The sequence below is a fragment of the Budorcas taxicolor genome, chromosome 7, assembly GCF_023091745.1.
Source record: "Budorcas taxicolor isolate Tak-1 chromosome 7, Takin1.1, whole genome shotgun sequence".
Classification (NCBI taxonomy): domain Eukaryota; kingdom Metazoa; phylum Chordata; class Mammalia; order Artiodactyla; family Bovidae; genus Budorcas; species Budorcas taxicolor.
In genome coordinates this window covers 22284861-22304611 of record NC_068916.1, presented here as the reverse complement: position 1 = coordinate 22304611, position 19751 = coordinate 22284861, and the positions used below count along the sequence as shown (strand labels likewise).

Below are 19751 nucleotides of genomic sequence, written 5' to 3'. Positions count from 1 at the left end.
AAAAAGCCTCTTGATGAAAGTGAAGGAGGAGAGTGAAAAAGTCGGCTTAAAGCTCAACATTCAGAAAACGAAGATCATGGCATCTGGTCCCATCACTCCATGGGAAATAGATGAGGAAACAGTGGAAACAGTGTCAGACTTTATTTTTGGGGCTCCAAAATCACTGCAGAGGGTGACTGCAGCCATGAAATTAAAAGATGCTTACTCCTTGGAAGGAAAGTTATGACCAACCTAGATAGCATATTGAAAAGCAGAGATATTACTTTGCCGACTAAGGTCCGTCTAGTCAAGGCTATGGTTTTTCCAGTAGTCATGCATGGATATGAGAGTTGGACAGTGAAGAAGGCTGAGTGCCGAAGAATTGATGTTTTTGAACTGTGGTGTTGGAGAAGACTCTTGAGAGTCCCTTGGACTGCAAGGAGATCCAACCAGTCCATTCTGAAGGAGATCAGCCCTGGGATTTCTTTGGAAGGACTGGTGCTAAAGCTGAAACTCCAGTACTTTGGCCACCTCATGTGAAGAGTTGACTCATTGGAAAAGACTTTGATGCTGGGAGGGATTGGGGGCAGGAGAAGAAGGGGACAACCAAGGATAAGATGGCTGGATGGCATCACTAACTCGATGGATGTGAGTCTGAGTGAACTCCGGGAGTTGGTGATGGACAGGGAGGCCTGGCATGCTGCGATTCATGGGGTTTCAAAGAGTCGGACATGACTCTGCGACTGAACTGAACTGAAAAGAGAAATTAACCAATTGGTTAAGAACAAATGAAAAGAGAAATTAGAAAACACTCAGTGACAAATGAAAATAAAAATACAACATACCAAAACTTGTGGGATTCAGTGAAAGCAATGGTAAGAGGGAAATTTTATAGCTGTAAATGCTTACATAAGAAAAAGAAGAAAGATTTCAAATTAACTTTACAACTTAAGGAACTGGAAAAAAAAAAAAGAACAAACTAAACCCAAAGATGGTAGAAAGAAGGAACTAATAAAGATAGACCAGGGATAGACAAAACAGATAACAGAAAAACAACAGAGAAAATAAATAAAACCGAAGTTGGGTCTTTGAAATGATTAACAGAACTGACAAATCTTCAGATAGGTTGACAATGAAAATAAGAGACAGAAAATAAACTACCGAAATCAGAAATGAATGTGGGGACATCAATACAAACTTTCAGCAATAAGAACATAAGAGGATTCTATGACCAACTGTATACCAACAAATTAGACAGCTTAGAAGAAAGGGACAAATATATAAATTAACTAAACTGACTCAAGAAGAAATAGAAAATCTCAGCAGATCAATAACAAGCAAAAAGACTGAAGCGGTAATTAAAAACCTTCCAAAGAACTAAAGTCCTGGACCAAATAGCTTCACTGGTGAATTTTACCAAATATTTTTAAAAGCATTAATACTAATTCTTTTCAACTTCACCCAAAAAATTGAAGGGAAGGGAACAGTTCCTATCTCATTCTATGAAGCCATTGCCCTGGCAACTACTGCCTAAAATCAAAGTCAGATAAAAGCATTACAAGAGGAAAATTAAAGACCAATATCCTTTATAAATGTAAAAAACTCAACAAAATATTAGCAAATAAAATCCAACAGCATATTAAAAGAATTATGCACCATGACCAAGTGGGATTTAGCTCCTGAATGCAAACATAGTTCAACCTAAGAAAGTGGATCAATGCAATATATTACATTAATAGAGCAAAGGGGGAAAAAACACTTGATCATCTCAATTGATACAGGATTCTTATTAGACATAATCCAATACCCTTTTATGATAAAAAAAAATCTCATAAAGCTAGGAATAGAGGGGAAATTTCTCAACACAATGAAGAGTATTCCTGAAAAACTCACAGTTAACATAATACTCATTGGCAAAAGACTGAAAGCTTTCCCCTGAAGATCCAGAAAAAGACAAGGATTTCCACTTTGACCACTACTATTCAATGCTGTTACTGAAAGTGATAGCCAGAACCATTAGACAACAAACGAAATAAAAAGGCATCCATATAGGAAAGGAAGAAGTAAAATGGTCTCTACTCACAGACAACATGAGTCTATACAAAGAAAATCTCAAAAAATCCACAAGAAAGCTACTTGTGCTAACAAACCAAACCCCAAGTTCCTGGGTAAAGTATAAACACACAAAAAGCTGTGTTTCTGTACACCAGGAATAAACAATCAGCAAAGAATATTAAGAGAGCAATTTCTTTTATAATAGCATATAAAAGAATTAAATACTTAGGTATAAATCTAGCCAAGGAGGTGAAAGACTTGTACAATGAAAACTACAAAGAATTACTGAAGGAAATTTGGAAATGATAGGAAGACTTAAGTCACTGGTCATCTGTTGCTGCTAAGTCGCTTCAGTCATGTCCAATTCTGTGTGACCCCATAGATGGCAGCCCACCCGGCTCCCCCATCCCTGGGATTCTCCAGGCAAGAACACTGGAGTGGGTTGCCATTTCCTTCTCTAATGCATGAAGGTGAAAAGTGAAAGTGAAGTCGCTCAGTCATGTCCGACTCTTAGTGACCCCATGGACTGCAGCCTACCAGCCTTCTCCATCCATGGGATTTTCCAGGCAAGAGTACTGGAGTGGGGTGCCATTGCCTTCTCCAAGGTCATCTGTTAATACTACCCAAAACAATTTATAAGTTAAATGAAATTCCTATCAAAATTCCTAGAGCCTTTTGGGCAGAAATGGAAAAGTTGATGCTCAGATTCATCTAGAAGTGTAAGGGATCCCAAACAGCTAAACAATCTTGAAGAAAAGAATAAAGTTGGGAGGACTCACATTCTCTGACTTCAAAACTCACTACAAAACCACTACAGCAATTAAAGAGTGTGAATGAACAACAACCAAAAAAACCTAAGCCTTAAAAATGAGCAAAGGATTCGAATAGACATTTGCCCAGAGAAGATATGCAAATAGCTAATAAGCAGATGAAAAGATTCTCAATATCACTAATTACTAAGGAAATGCAAACCAAAACCACAGTGAGATACCACCGTATACCCATTAGGATGGCTGCTATCAAAAAACCAAAACCAAAAACCTAGTTATGATGAGGATTTGGAGATACTAAAACTTGTGTACTGTTGGGGGAATGTAAAATAGTGTAATAAATATGGAAAAAAGGACAGAAGTTTTAAAAAATAGAATTGCCATATGACCCAGCAAGTCCAATTCTGGATATATATACCCTAACGAACTGAAGGCAGGGTCTTGAAGAGTTATTTGTATACTTATATTCATAGCAGCATTAATCACAAAAGTCAAAAGTTAAAAGCAATCCAAGTATTCAAAGACAGATGAATGAGTAAACACAATATCCAAATGATATGTTATATATATATAATGTAATATTATTCAGCTTTAGAAAAGATGGAAATTCTGACATATGCTACAATGTGAATGAACGTTGAGGATAACTGTTAAGTAAAATAAGCCAGTTAAGAAAAGAGGCTAATAACTTCATAGAGACCTAAAGTAGAAGAATGGCTGCCAGGGGGAAGTGGGAAATAGAAGTTGGAGTTTCATTTTTACAAAACAAACATATTTCTAGAGATTGGTTGAACAGACGTGAAATGTATGTAACACTATTGAACTGTACGTTAAAAAAATGGTTAGATGGCAAAATATTTTATGTTATATATATTTAAACACTATTAAAAAAATTTTAAGTATGTAACTGGCCTAAAGACACACATAAACCAAGAGAATAGTATAGAAAGCCCAGAAATAGACTGAATTGTACATTCACAAGTGGTTAAAATGATATCATGTTATGCATATTTTACATTAAAGAACAGAAAAAATAAAACCAAACCTGATTCTTTAAAAATATTTTATATAGTCAAAATGGTCAAGAACAAAAGACATGAGTTAAACAGTGAGATAAGAATAAAAATAATTCACAATGCAAAAGATATCTAATATTATAAAAGAATAAATATGAACAAATATAGACCAATAAATTCTAAAACCTAGAAAAGACAAAATGATAAAAGTGGGTACAAGAAGGATTACAAAGGCTACATAGACCAATAAATATTTAAGAAATAAAAATACATCAAACACTTATCTGTAAAATATTCCCCAGGCTTTAATAGTTTTATTTGTAAGATCTATTAAACTTTCAAGGAACACACTCTCAAGTACTCTCACAAGCTCAGAAAGAGATTCAGAAACATGAGGAAAAGCTCACAGACATATAGGTATATACCCACATGTGCACATGCACATGTAACACACACAAAGCTAGCTTACCAGCGGATGGGTCCTGAAGGACGGAGCTCTCCACTAATGACCAATCTCTATTTAGATGCTTCAGTTCCTTGTACACATCCATTATTTTTTCCAAATCTTCCTTGTCTTCAGGGATTACAAGGTTCAGTGCATCTCTTTTTTCAGCCCAGCTATAGAATGTATTGGGTGGAAAAATGAGAAGATAAGAATAACGAATCAAATTTAAGAGATTTTATCTTAACAAGTTTAAAATGCATCTCTCAAACACTATGACTTTATTATGTACCGGGTCCCAGAATAAGGAATTAAAAAATTAACTCCACTAACTATCTTTCCAACTATCCCATATATCAAGTATTAACACCTCCCCTACCCAAAGATAGATAAAACCAGCTCAGAAAAGTTAAGTTATATGATTTCCCAAAGTCATACAATTGATAAATTATTAACAGAGTCAGGATATAAGCCCAAATAGGTGTAACTCCCAGACCAATGCTTTTAATCACTAAGCTATAACTGCCTCACAGATCAACAAACATACCAGTAGTATCTGGCTGAACAGGTTAGGAATGATGCTAAATACATCCACAGTCAATTTGATATAATCTTTCTGAAGGACAACCCTACAAGTCTAGGATTCAGCAATTCCATTTGTATGACAACACAATGAGGAAGTGTGCAAAGATAGAATAACAAACACTGAAGTGTTTTTCCAGATATTCAAAATGTTCAATAGGAAGAACACTGTTAAATTAATTATGATGCAGCTGCAAAATATAGAATACAGCACCATTTAAATGATAATAAAATCCATATTTACTAATAGAAACACATTAGCTAGCAAACCATGTTACACAGTAAATATTATGATCCATATTGGTTAAAATTTAACTAAATTTGGTTAAAAGAAATACAGGGATACCTTATTTTATTGTGTTTTGCTTTTCTTCATTCAACTGTTTTTGCAAATTTAAAATTTGTGGCAACTCTGCTGTCATGATGGTTAATACCTTTCAGCAATAAAGTAGTTTTTCATTAAGGTATGTACTTTGCTTTTTTAGATATAACGCCACTGTGTACTTGTGGCTCAGTGGTAAAGAATCTGCCTGTAATGTAGGAGACACCAGGTTCAATCCCTGGGTCAGGAAGATCCCCAGGAGGAGGGCATGGCAATCTACTCCAGTATTCTTGCCTGGAGAATCTCATAGACAGAGAAGCCTGGAGGTCTACAGAGGTTGCAAAGAGTTGGACATGGCTGAAGTGACTGACCATGCACACACACACACACTGTATACTTAACAGACTACAGTATAGTATAAACATAACTTTTATATGTACTAGAATACCAAAAAATTCATGTGACTCACTTTATTGCAATATTTGCTTCACTGCAGTAGTCTGGAACTGAACCCACCTGTAGTATCTCTGAACTACACCTGTATAAATTTTTTGCCAGTGTATTTCAGTTCAGTCGCTCTCGTGTCCGACTCTTTGTGACCCCATGAACCGCAGCATACCAGGCCTTCTTGTCCATCACCAACTCCCAGAGTCCACCCAAATCCATGTCCATTGAGTCTATGATGCTATCCAACCATCTCATCGTCTGTCATCCCATTCTCCTCCTGCCCTCAATCTTTCCCACCATCAGGGTCTTTTCAAATCAGTCAGCTCTTTGCATCAGGTGGCCAAAGTATTGGAGTTTCAGCTTCAACATCAGTCCTTCCAACGAACACCCAGGACTGATTTCCTTTAGGATGGACCATCCTAAAGGATCTCCTTACTGTCCAAGGGACTCTCAAGAGTCTTCTCCAACACCACAGTTCAAAAGCATCAATTCTTCGGTGCTCAGCTTTCTTTATAGTCCAACTCTCACATCCATACATGACCACTGGAAAAACCACAGCCTTGACTAGATGGACCTTTGTTGACAAAGTAATGTCTCTGCTTTTCAATATGCTGTCTAGGTTGGTCATAACTTTCCTTTCAAGGAGTAAGCGTATTTAAGGAGGGAAAAAAAGCCTGTAAACGTACAGACATCATGGTTACTTTTATCGGGTAGATTAGAGGTGGATTTTATGTCTTTATTACTACAAGAGTCATGCTGATTGTCAACTCTGCTGTCATGTTGATAATCTTCTAGTTTCCCATGAAAATAACTGTTATTTTCAGGTATCCAACCCCCTCCACGTAGAAAAATGCTTCAAGGAAAGCTAGGGGCATCTACTGATCATGCACTGACCAGTCTAAGTTAATCACAGAAGTCCTGTTCCCCTTGTTAGTGATCTGCCTCAGCACAGGCAACTAATGCAATTTAAGCTAATGAGACATAAGTTTAGTGGGAGACGTCAGAAAAAATTTCTTCAGTGTTATATTAATAAATAAAAAAAAGAAATAGCTCTTTAGCCAGTTATTGTGCTGTCTCTAAATATGATACCTAAAACTATTAGACATTTTAATCAGAGAAAGCTAAACCGAGGAGAAGCAGATACATTGTTAGCAGAAGAGATGAAAAGAATCTGAGTTCATAACATGGTTGAGCCTCTCAATCAAGCAGCCTTAAAACTGCCTAATCTTAGGATTTCTTTTTATATGTAATATTACATTTTCCTCATTGCTTAAGCTATTATTGTCTGCCAAAAGTATCTCTAATTAAATTTTTTGTATAATCTTAATTTTGTTTATAATGTTAATGTATGATCTTGACATCCCTACTTAGAAGCATAATAGATAATTCAAATTTAACTGCCGATCTTTGCCCTCAAACATGCTCCACCCACTCACTTCCCCATGTCAGTTAACAACTCTATTTTTCTAACTCTTAAGGCTAAATCCCAGATTTGCTCTCATTTTCTGTCTTTCTTTCCCTCTCTACTCCAGCATGAAATAACAATGGTTCTACCTTCAAAACTACACTAGAGTATGACATCGTCTCACCAACTTTGTCATGACCACTCTAGTCCAAGCTACCACATTTTCTGTTAAGATTTTTCCAATACTTTCCTAACAGAGAACTCTATTCCCAATATAGATCTAGAGAGATCCTTTCCAAATAAGAGCAGAAGGATGTGGAGAAAAGGGAACCCAACTGCATTGTTGGTAGGAATGTAAATTGGTATAGCCACTATGGAGAACAGTATGGAGATTCCTTAACAAACTAGGAATAAAACTACCATATGACCTAGCATACTAGGCATTTAGCATACTAGGCAAATAACTGAGAAAACCACAATTCAAAAAGACACATGCACCCCAGTGTTCACTGCAGCACTATTTACAATAGCAAGGACATGGAAGCAACCTAGATGTTCATTAACTTATGAATGGATAAATAAGTTGTACATATACACAATGGAGGAGAAGGCAATGGCACCCCACTCCAGTACTCTTGCCTGGAAAATCCCAGGGATGGAGGAACCTGGTAGGCTGCAGTCCATGTGGTCGTGAAGAGTCGGACACGACTGAGCAACTTCACTTTCACTTTTCACTTTCATGCACTGGAGAAGGAAATGGCAACCCACTCCAGTGTTCTTGCCTGGAGAATCCCAGGGACAGGGGAGCCTGGTGGGCTGCCGTCTATGGGGTCGCACAGAGTCGGACACAACTGAAGTGACTTAGCATGCACAATGGAATATTACTCAGCCATTAAAAGGAACCACTTGAGTAGTAATAGTGAGGTGGATGAACCTAGAGCCTGTTATACAGAGTGAATTAAGTCAGAAAGAGAAAAACAAATATCTCATATTAACACATATATATGGAATCTAGAAAGATGGTACTGATTAACTTATTTGCAGGGCAGCGATGGAGACGCAAAAGTAGAGAAGTCTCATAGACACAGCAGGATAAGGAGACGGTAGGACAAACTGAGGATAGTAGCATTTACATATATTATACACACACACACACACACACACATATACCCTAAAAAGTGTAAAACAGATAAAGAGCAGTAGAGCAGGAAACTGCTTGTAACACAGGGAGCCCACACACACACACACACACACACACACACACCCCTAACAAGTGTAAAACAGATAAAGAGCAGGAAACTGCTTGTAACACAGGGAGCCCAGCCTGGTGCTCTGTGACAACTTAGAGGGTGGAAAATGGGGAAGTTCGGGGGGAGGCTACAGAGGAAGATGATATATATATAATTATGACTGATTTGCACTGATATATGGCAGAGACCACCACAACACTGTAAAGCAATTATCAGCCAGTAAAAAAAAAAAAAAAAAATTACATAAGAGCAAACCATACTACTCTTGGGCTTCCCAGGTGGCTCAGTAGGTAAAGAAGCTGCCTGCAATGCAAGAGACATCAGAGACATGGGTTCGATTCCCGGGTTGCAAAGATCCCCTGGAGGAGGGCACGGCAACCCACTCCAGTAGTCTTGCCTGGAGAATCCCGCAGACAGAGGAGCCTGGCAGGCTACAGTCCATAGGTCTCAGAGTCAGATACAACTGAAACAACTTAGCATGCATACACATGCTACTCCTCTGATCAAAATCTTTCCCAAACTGCCAGTATCACTCAGTAAAAATTAGCCTCCATGGTTCACAAGGTCCTAAATAATCTGGCCCTTCACTGTCTTGCTTACCTCATCTTCTACTACTCTCCCTCTTGCTCACTCTGCCTTCCTCATTCTTGCTTTCCACTACTCCTTAAACCCACCAAACTCCTCCTTTAGGACCTTCACTGTAGATGCTGCTATTTGGCTATCTTCTTCACATCACTATATGGCTAAAATATCACTTCCCTGATGAGGATTATATTGACCATCTTATTTCATTTCAGTTCAGTTGCTCAGTCGTGTCCATCCGACTCTTCGCGACCCCAAGAACAGCAGCACACCAGGCCTCCCTCTCCATCACCAACTCCCGGAGTCCACCCAAACTCATGTCCATTGAGTTGGTGATGTCATCCAGCCATCTCATCCTCTGTCATCCCCTTCTCCTGCCCTCAATCTTTTCCACCATCAGGGTCTTTTCAAATCAGTCAGCTATTCGCATGAGGTGGCCAAAGTATTGGAGTTTCAGCTTCAACATCAGTCCTTCCAATGAACATCCAGGACTCATCTCCTTTAGGATGGACCAGTTGGATCTCCTTGCAGTTCAAGGGACTCTCAAGAGTCTTCTCCAACAACACAGTTCAAAAGCATCAATTCTTCGGCGCTCAGCTTTCTTCACGTCCAACACTCACATCCATACATGACTACTGGAAAAACCATAGCCTTGACTAGATGGACCTTTGTTGACAAAGTAATGTCTCTGCTTTTTAAAATGCTGTCTAGGTTGGTCATAACTTTCCTGCCAAGGAGTAAGCGTCTTTTAATTTCATGGCTGCAATCATCATCTGCAGTGATTTTGGAGCCCCCCAAAATAAAATCAGCCACTGTTTCCCATCTTACTGCCATGAAGTGATGGGACAGGATGCCATGATCTCAGTTTTCTGAATGTTGAGCTTAAGCCAACTTTTTCACTCTCCTCTTTCACTTTCATCACAAGGCGCTTTAGTTCTTCTTCACTTTCTTCCATAAGGGTGGTGTCATCTGCATATCTGATTTAGTAGCACAAATAGTCCCTGCTTCTAGAAGTCCAGATCCCCTTTACCCGGCTCTACTTTTCTTTTTTCCCATGATTTTTGACACTTTCTGCAATATAATTTACTTATATGTTAAGTTTTTGGTCTCCCCATGCTACTGGGGCTAGAATTATTTTTTGTTTGGTGGTGGTTTTTTTTTTTTTTTCCTTCATGTATGTACTGGGTCTCCATTGCTGTGCATGGGCTTTCTCTAGTTGCCATGAGCAGGGGCTACTCTCTAGTTGCGTTGTATAGGCTTCTCATTGTGGTGTCTTCTCTAACTGAACAGCACAGGCTCTAGGCACATGGGCTTCAGTATTTGCAGGTTGCAGGCTTAGTGGCCTCGCTGCATGTGGAATCTTTCTGGACCAGGGATTGAACCTGTGTCCCCTGCATTGGCAGTCAGATTCCCAAGCAGTAAACCACCAGGGAAGTCCTGTTTTCTGGTTTTTAACTGCTGTAGTCTAGCTCCAAAAACAATGTTTGGCACGTGATAATTACACACTAAATATTTGTTACATGTAGAATACATGAATAAATGGAGGAAAGGTGATGAAACCACTGTCATCATTCCAAAAATACCTCTCAATCTTATCTGAGAAACAAGAAACTTAAGATATCCATGAAACTATTCACACTTATTAATAAATCAGACAGCCAAGTATACAGTTCAGGAAGAGTGCTGTGAACTGGCTCTCCAGGGTATAATCAGAACCCTAGAGAAGCAACAAGCAGACATAGAGCCCAGAAGGGAGTGTGGTCATCAGCAGCTTAGCTGAAGAGGTGAGCATTCTTAACAGAGCAACCATCTCCTTCTCCTCCAATCTCAAGAACCCTGGATTCACACCCCAACTATCCAGGTATCATCCATGACACCAAGGGTAATATATCAAACAGGTGATAATAGGTAAAGTCCAAAACAGGACAGGGCAAAATGGGCAATTTCAAAGTAAGCATGTGAAATGTCAAATCCATACTTTTTGAGCATGAACCCTCAAGCGCTGGCTAGTAAGGACAGCCTCCTGGAGTCTTATCAAGTCCTTTGATCAGTTAAGATTTTAAATGAACCCTAACAATGGATAACCAGAGAAGGCAATGGCACCCCACTCCAGTACTCTTGCCTGGACAGTCCCATGGATGGAGGAGCCTGGAAGGCTGCAGTCCATGGGGTCCCTGAGGGTTGGACACGACTGAGCGACTTCACTTTCACTTTTCACTTTCATGCATTGGAGAAGGAAATGGCAACCCACTCTAGGGTTCTTGCCTGGAGAATCCCAGGGACAGGGGAGCCTGGTGGGCTGCCATCTATGGGGTCGCACAGAGTCGGACACAACTGAAATGACTTAGCAGCAGTAGCAACAGTGGATAACAGGAAAAATAAATGAAATGGAAACTTTCCAAGAGGAAACAATATCATTTCAAAATAGAGACTGAGGAAAGACTAAAGAGATTAGACCAACTAATGCAAAGGGTTGGTATAAGCAATGGAATTTAAAGCTCCAAAAGTAGCTAGGGGACACATAGAGAAGGGACACAGGCTCCAATGCACTGACCCACGAACTCTTCCTTCACTGCTCTCACTAGCAGAGATAAGAAGGGCTAAAAGAAGAATGTAGGAACCAAAGCAACAATGGTTTTATCTTTGGGGGGCAGTATTAAACTTCAGAATTAATGTCTTTAATAATCATAAGTCTACTCATGTTTTCAGTTTTGGTAATTTATATTTTTCTAAGATATTGCCTACTTCATTCTAACTTTTCAAAATTATTAGCATACAGTTGTTCATAATCTTAAAATTAATATTAACTAAAAGTTTAAATTCTGCTAAAATACTTACAAAATTTACCATCTTAACCATTAAAAAATTTTTTAATCCACTTATTCATTTTTGGCTGCACTGGGTCTTTGTTGCTTTTGCTCGGGCTTTCTCTAGTTGCAGCAAGAGGGGGGTTATTCTTCGTTGGGTGCACAGTCTTCTCATTGCAGTGGCTTCTCTTGTTGTAGAGCACAGGTTCTAAGCACAAGGGCTTTGGTAGCTGCAGCACGCAGGCTCAGTAGTTGTGCATGAGCTTAGTTCCTCCATGGCATGTGGGATCTTCCCGGACCAGGGATCAAGTCCCCTGCGTTGGCAGGCAGATTCATATCCACTGCACAACCAGGGAAGTCCACCATCTTAAGCATTTTCAACTGTACAGTTCAGCAATGTTAAATATATTCACACTGCTGCACAACCAATGTCGAGAACTTCTACATCTTGCAAAACTTAAAACTCTTTACCCACTAACCAACAACTCATTTTACTCTTTCCCTGCAGTCCCCTCAACCATCATTCTGCTTTCTGCTTCTGTGAATTTAACTACTGTAAAAATACCTAATATAAATGGAATCATACAGTATTAGTTTTTTTATGATTGGCTCACTTTACTTAGCACAATATTCTTAAGGTTCATCCATGCTGCAGGATGTACCAGAATTTCCTTCTTCTTCAAGGCAGAATAAAATTCCATCATATGTCTATACCAAACTGTGTTTATCCATTCACCTGTAGATAGACATTTGGCTTCCTTCCACTTGTTGACTACTGTGAATAATATTATTATAAACATAGATATAAGTCCTGGAGACTCTTCCTCCAATTCTTTCGGGTATACCAGAAGTGGAATTACTAGACCATATGGTAATTCTATTTTAAATTTTTTGATGCATCGTCATACTGTTTTCCATAGGGACAGCATCATTTTGCATTCCCAACAACGGTGCATAAGGATCCCAATTTCTTCACATTCTTGCCAATATTTGTTATTTTCTGCCTTTGTTTTTTTATAGCACCCATCCTAACAGATGTGACGTGGTATCTCACTGTAGTTTTGATTAGCATTTCTTTAATGACTTGTAATGCTGGTCACATCTTCAGATGTGACTTGGCCATTTGAGTATCTTTTTTGCAGAAATGTCTATTCAACTCCTTTACCCATTTTTTAATCCTGTGACTCACACTATGCATTTATTTTTAACCTCACTGTATGTATAGCTATGTATCAGTTTTTACTTCTAATATTGTTTATTTGTTTTCCTTTTTTTCTGACCATCCCAGTCAGAGGACTGATTATCTTGCTAACATTTCCAAATATTACCAACTTCCGGTTTTGATGATTCTCTAAACTGCATCTTTTATTTTTCTGACTTCACTAATTTCTACTTTATTGGAATGGTTTCTTCTACTTTCTTGGGGTTTTCTCTGTCATTCTTCTAACTCTTTGACTGGCTCACTGTGGAAATAGAAAACTGTAAACCTTATAGTGGCTAACTCAATTTGTGTCAGTTCAGTCACTCAGTCGTGTCCGACTCTGCGATCCCATGGACTGCAGCACGCCAGGCCTCCCTGTCCATCGTCAACTCCTGGAGTTTACCCAAACTCATGTCCATTGAGTCAGTGATGCCATCCAACCATCTCATCCTGTTGTCCCCTTCTTCTCCCGTCTTCAATCTTTCCCAGCATCAGGGCCTTTTCCAATGAGTCAGCTCTTCGCATCAGGTGACCAAAGTATTGAAGCTTCAGCTTCAGCATCATTCCTTCCAGTGAACACTCAATATTGATCTCCTTTAGGATGGACAGGTTGGATCTCCTTGCAGTCCAAGGGACTCTCAAGAGTCTTCTCCAACAACACAGTTCAAAAGCATCAGCTTTCTTTATAGCCCAACTCTCACATCCATACATGATTACTGGAAAAACCATAGCCTTGACTAGACGGACCTTTGTTGACAAAGTAATGTCTCTGCTTTTTAATATGCTGTCTAGGTTGGTCATAACTTCCTGCCAAGGAGTAAGCATCTTTTAATGTCATGGTTGCAGTTACCATCTGCAGTGATTTTGGAGCCCAAAAAATTGTCTTTCACCATTTCCACTGTTTCCCCATCTATTTGCCATGAAGTGATGGGACCAGATGCCATGATCTTAGTTTTCTGAATGTTGAGCTTTAAGCCAACTTTTTCACTCTCCTCTTTCACTTTCATCAAGAGGCTCTTTAGCTCTTCTTCACTCTCTGCCATAAGGGTGGTGTCATCTGCATATCTGAGGTGATTGATATTTCTCCCGCAGTCTTGGTTCCAGCTTTTGCTTCTTCCAGCCCAGCATTTCTCATGATGTACTCTGCATATAAGTTAAATAAGTAGGGTGATAATATAAAGCCTTGACTTACTCTTTTCCTGATTTGGAACCAGTCTGTTGTTCCATGTCCAGTTCTAACTGTTGCTTCCTGACCTGCATACAGATTTCTCAAGAGGCAGGTCAGGTGATCTGGTATGCCCATCTCTTTCAGAATTTTCCACAGTTTATTGTGATCCACACAGTCAAAAGCTTTGGCATAGTCAATAAAGCAGAAATAGATGTTTTTCTGGAACTCTTTTGCTTTGTCGATGATCCAGTGGATGTTGGCAATTTGATCTCTGGTTCCTCTGCCTTTTCTAAAACCAGCTTGAACATCAGGAAGTTCACGGTTCACATATTGCTGAAGCCTGACTTGGAGAATTTGGAGCATTACTTTACTAGCATATGAGATGAGTACAACTGTGCAGTAGTTTGAGCATTCTTTGGCATTGCCTTTCTTTGGGACTGGAATGAAAACTGACCTTTTCGAGTCCTGTGGCCACTGCTGAGTTTTCCAAATTTGTGTAGGAAAGTTTAAATGGAGTCAGGGGTTGGAAACCTACAGTTCTGAATAAACTTTGAAAACACAGCAGACTCTTAAAAGTATTCTGAAAATATAAGTCATGTTACAATCACAACTAGTTTGATCAACAATGAAAAGGTTTACCAAATTTTTAATGTCTATTTTTACAAACTTTAACTTACATGTATACGTATTATTTATCTTGTCATTATATATTGAAAGGTTTGTTTCAATAATTCCAAAGTATGTTTAATTTATAATTTTGGGACTAGAACGGTTTGCTACAGGAAAGGAAGATTTTAAAAATAATTGCTGTAGAAAAGGTATATGCTCATTAAAGATGTGAACTATAATTGTCAGACATTGGTTATCTTCCTGATAATCAAGGTATTATGTCTTCATATGCTAATCAACAAAACTATCTATAAAGATTCTCTTAACATTCAGAACATAAATGAGATTTTCATCCTTGTAAACAAGTTTTTACAATTAAAAAATAAAATGACTGCAGTTTCTTTTTTTTAATTTAAATTTATTTATTTTAATTGAAGGTCAATTACTTTACAATATTGTATTGGTTTTGAACTTTAAAATACTATGCAGAATTTTCATTTACTTTCATAAAATTTACCTTATTAATTTCAGCCTTTCTCCCTTTGGAATTTAGGCTATAAATATCCCTCCAAGACAATATAGATGCATTCCTCAAGATTTGATACATAAAATTTTTATTAGTCATTCCACTCTAAATGTTTTCTAATTTCTATGATATCATTACTATTACATATATATATATATACACACACACACATATATATATATACACTACACACACACACACACATATCTTTTTAAACATGAACTTTTAAAAGTTATTTTTGTTGCTTTCTAATTTCATGGAATGGTGATTGGAAAACAGTCTGTCGATACATAGTCTTAAAAGTGAAGTATGACCTAGTGTGTATGGAGCTTTTTATATGTTCTATGTGCACTTGAAATGAGCAAGGAAGGTTCTACATGTGCTCAGTATACCAAGCTTTTTTATTGTGCTATTCAAATCATCTACTACTATAATGTGTTTTCACTTGCTTGATCTATCAATGACTATGTGCATATGTTAAAATATCTCACAATAATTATGGCTTTACAATTCTTCCCAGAAAGTTTATACTTTAGTACTTGTATGGCATACACCCAAACAAATTTAGTATCCCTAATATCATTTTTTGCTTTAAAGATCATTTTGTCTGATATCAACTTGCCATACTGGTTTTAATAACTGCCTGGAGAGCTTCCCTGGTGGTCCAGTGGTTCTGACAATGCAGGGGATAATCATTGGTCTGTGAGGATTCCACATGCCAAGCAGCAACTACGACCGCGTGCTCCAACTACTGAGCCCACACTCTAGAGTCTGAGAGTTGCAACTAGTGAGCTCACATGCCACAATTACTGAAGCCTGCATGCCCTAGAGTCTGTGCTCTGCAATAAGAGAAGGAACTGCAGTAAGAAACCTGTGTACCACAGCTAGAGAAAGCTCAAGCGCAGCAACAAGTACCCAGCACAGTCAAAAATAAATAAATAAATGCAAATTTAAAAACAACTACCTGGAGTATATTTTACAATTCTTTTACTATTTAACCTTTCTGTATTCTTTGGTTTCTGTCTCTTTTGTAAACATGATATAGCTAAGTTTTTTTCTGAATATGAGAATGTATCAGTTAAACTGCAGCAACCTTCAGGCTTGTTTACCTTATTCTAGTTTTCTTTTTTTATAGCACTTATTAATATTTTAACATACTATATAACATACTTATCCAGTATATTGTATTGCTTCTTTTCCTCAGCTAGAATGTTAGTTTCTGAGAATGGGAATTTTTGTCTATTTTACTCACTTATGTCCTAAGTGTTTACAATATAGCCTGGCATAAAGTTTTATGCACTCTATGAATATATGATAAGTAAGTGACTATTTCTCTTTTAACTGCTAAGTTTAATGTACTTTCATTTCTTGTGATTACTATTATATTCAGATTCATTTCTACAATATTATTTTTAATGCATATTAAAAACAGTACAGCATCTAAGGAAAAAAAGGTAAATTTCTGAAAAATAATGGCTTTTTCTTGCTTGCCAAGCAGTTCTATCCTGACCAGGAAATTCAAAACTCAATGGAATCTTTCACTGAAATGTTATTTTGTCAACATTTTTGCCTTGATGAAGTAAACAGGATCTCTCATTCACCATAATTGGGAATCTTTTGTCTTATATTTAAACCTGAGTGAACTCACTTTTCAAAATAAGCTTTATTGATATATAATTTACATACCAGAAAATTAATCCTTTAATGTGTATGACTGAGTAGTTTTTAGTATACTCACAGAATTGTACATTACCGTGAACTGCAGAACATGCTCATCTCCCCATAAAGAAATGCTATACCCATTAGAAATGCTATACCCACTCCCCACTCTCCTTCCTTTTTCCCAGCCCTAGGCAACCACTAATTTGATATGTCTCTATGTATTTGCCTAGTCTAAACATTTCATATAAATTCAGTCATATAGTATGTGGCCTTTTATGTCTGGTTGACTTCTCCAGGCAAATCTCTGGGATATCTATTCTTCGTTTAGCTGGCCTAGTCTGCTCTGTATCTGTTGTGGAACACACCACTGAATCAAAGAGAACTCACTACAGGAAATGAAAAGACAGAAAAGGAACACTGAAATAATACAGTGATAGTAACTGCAGAAGCAGCTCCCACCCCTACAACTAGGGGAACAAGGAAAAAGGTATAAGGAGGACTCTGGTTTAAACCCAGGGACTGACTTCTGAAGAAGACAATGCTGTCTGACTATCTCTGGAGCTGGAGAGGGAGGCACCAAAGGTCTGGGACTCGAGCCTTTGAAGTAAGAGCACTGACTTGATGAAACTGCCATCAATGAACACAAACTATGACTGCTTCTAGAAGACTGAGAAAAAAAACGGGGAATACCTATTAATGCTGAAGTTTACAACTACTGAGGGACTGACATTCACGGAATGGCAAGCAAAACAGGAAAAGTACAGGTCACTTCTTCCTGTTGCATTTCATTCTACTTTTAGTGCCCTCCAGTTGGCAGAAACTGACAGGAAGCCAACTAATAAAAGAGAAATAAAGTTTGCCAACTCCCATCTCCAAGACCAAAGCAGAATATATTAATAGAAGGGTTAAGTCTGAATCCAAGATATCTCTTGGGTAGCTTAGTAACCAGTACATGTTATTTAACCCATCCAGTGAGCCTTCAATTTCAAGAACTGCTTTTAACTTTTAGAACATATATTTGGTTCTTTTCTTTTTTTAATATAAATTTATTTTAATTGGAGGTTAATTACTTTACAATATTGTATTGGTTTTGCCATACATCAACATGAATCCGCCACAGGTATACACGTGTTCTCCATCTTGAACCCCCCTCCCTCCTCCCTCCCCATACCATCCCTCTGGGTCGTCTCAGTACATCAGCCCCAAGCATCCAGTATCATGCATCAAACCTATACTGGCGATTCATTTCATATATGATATTATACGTTTCAATGCCATTCAAATCTGCATGGTCTTCTGATGAATTCTGTTGCTGTCTTATGTTTTCTATTTCATTTTAAATATCTTATATGCCTTTATTATCTCAAGTTCTTGGGTGTCTAAATTCAATTTTGTTTTCTATTCTGCTGACACAGTGAATAGGTTTTGAAATTTATAATTGTGAACTCAGCAGCAGGGTCTATGTGAAAGTGAAAGTGTTAGTCACTCAGTCATGTCTAACTCTTTATGACTCCATGGATTGTAGCCCACCAGGCTCCTCTGTCCATGGAATTCTCCAAGCAAGAATACTGGAGTGCGTAGCCATTTTCTTCTCCAGGGGAATCTTCCTGACCCAGGGATTTAACCTAAGTCTGCCACATTGCTGGGATTCCCTGGTAGCTCAGATGGTAAAGAATCTATCTGCAGTGCAGGAGACCCCAGTTCAATTCCTGGGTTGGGAAGATCCTCTACAGAAGGGATAGGCTACCCACTCCAGTATTCTTGGGCTTCCATGGTGGCTCAGCTGGTAAAGAATACACCTGCAATGAGGGAGACCTGGGTTCGATCCCTGGGTTGGGAAGATTCCCTGAAGAAGGGAACAGCTACCCACTCCAATATTCTTGCCTGGAGAATTCCATGGACTGTATAGTCCATGAGGTTGCAAAGAGTCGGATACAACTGAGCGACTTTCATTTTCACTTTCTCCCACATTGCAGGCAGATTATTTGGGAAAGCACTAGGGCTTATGTGGCCTGGATTTAAAGTGTGTCCCTTCAAAGAAGATTTGCATTTATTTCTGCTAGGCATGCTAGAGGACCATATTCAGGTGAATTTCTACATCTGGAGAATAAGTGCAAGATCCTAGACTGTGGGAATAATGAATTATCTTTACCTTTTCATCATAGACAGTTTGGCTTCAGCCAAAACAATGTATTCTTTCAGAGCCTGGACCAATTCTTCTTCCACAGAAATCAACTTAGCCATGTGCCCTACAAGGGGATAGAAGATAGGGCCCGTCAGAACTGGACAAGTGGTTTCCCAGCTTGCTTCACTGGGACAAAAGCTCCAATGAAAGGTGGGTCCCCTGAGCCAGAAGAGAGAAGCTCTTTCTGGATCACTCAGTTGAGAAGCTTAAGGAGATCTGATGGTCACACTGTTTTAGCCTTTGGCTTGAAGACAGAAAGACACTCCCAGAGGGATGTTCAACACTTGGTCCATACAGTGAACTCTGTCATTAAGGAAGGGCCTTTATCTCATCCTTTCACCATACAGCTAATCTTATCATGCGGGGCATGGAAATCCTGGAGGATAAAACCACTTCAATACATAGAAATGAACTCTGAAGTTTCAGGTGAGGAAGAAAAGAGGAGACTGGATTCTCAAGTCATATAATATACACCACCTATAATCATTATGCATGTATGCTCAAACATGGATGACTCTGTGCAACCCCATGGACTGCTGCCTGCCAGGCTCTTCTGTCCATGGAATTTTCCAGGCAAGAATACTGAGGCTTGCCATTTCCTACTCCAGGGGATCTTTCTGACCCAGGGATCGAACCTGCGTCTCCTGCATTGGCAGGCAGATTCCTCACCACCGCACCACCTGGGAAACGATCACTAGTGTGGAATCACTTTTGTGATACTCCACAAAAAGTACCTGAGCATT

The 19751-nt window shown here is 38.6% G+C and overlaps 1 protein-coding gene across 1 annotated transcript in view; it reads right to left on the bottom strand.

The window, feature by feature from the left end:
- LOC128050960 (prolyl 4-hydroxylase subunit alpha-2-like) overlaps positions 1–19067 on the bottom strand; it is a 100584-nt gene extending 81517 nt beyond the window's left edge. The window contains 2 exon segments of the mRNA XM_052643480.1: positions 4290–4438; positions 18976–19067. Of these exon segments, the coding sequence (XP_052499440.1) occupies positions 4290–4438; positions 18976–19067 (241 nt within the window).
- Positions 19068–19751: the final 684 nt, after the last annotated feature.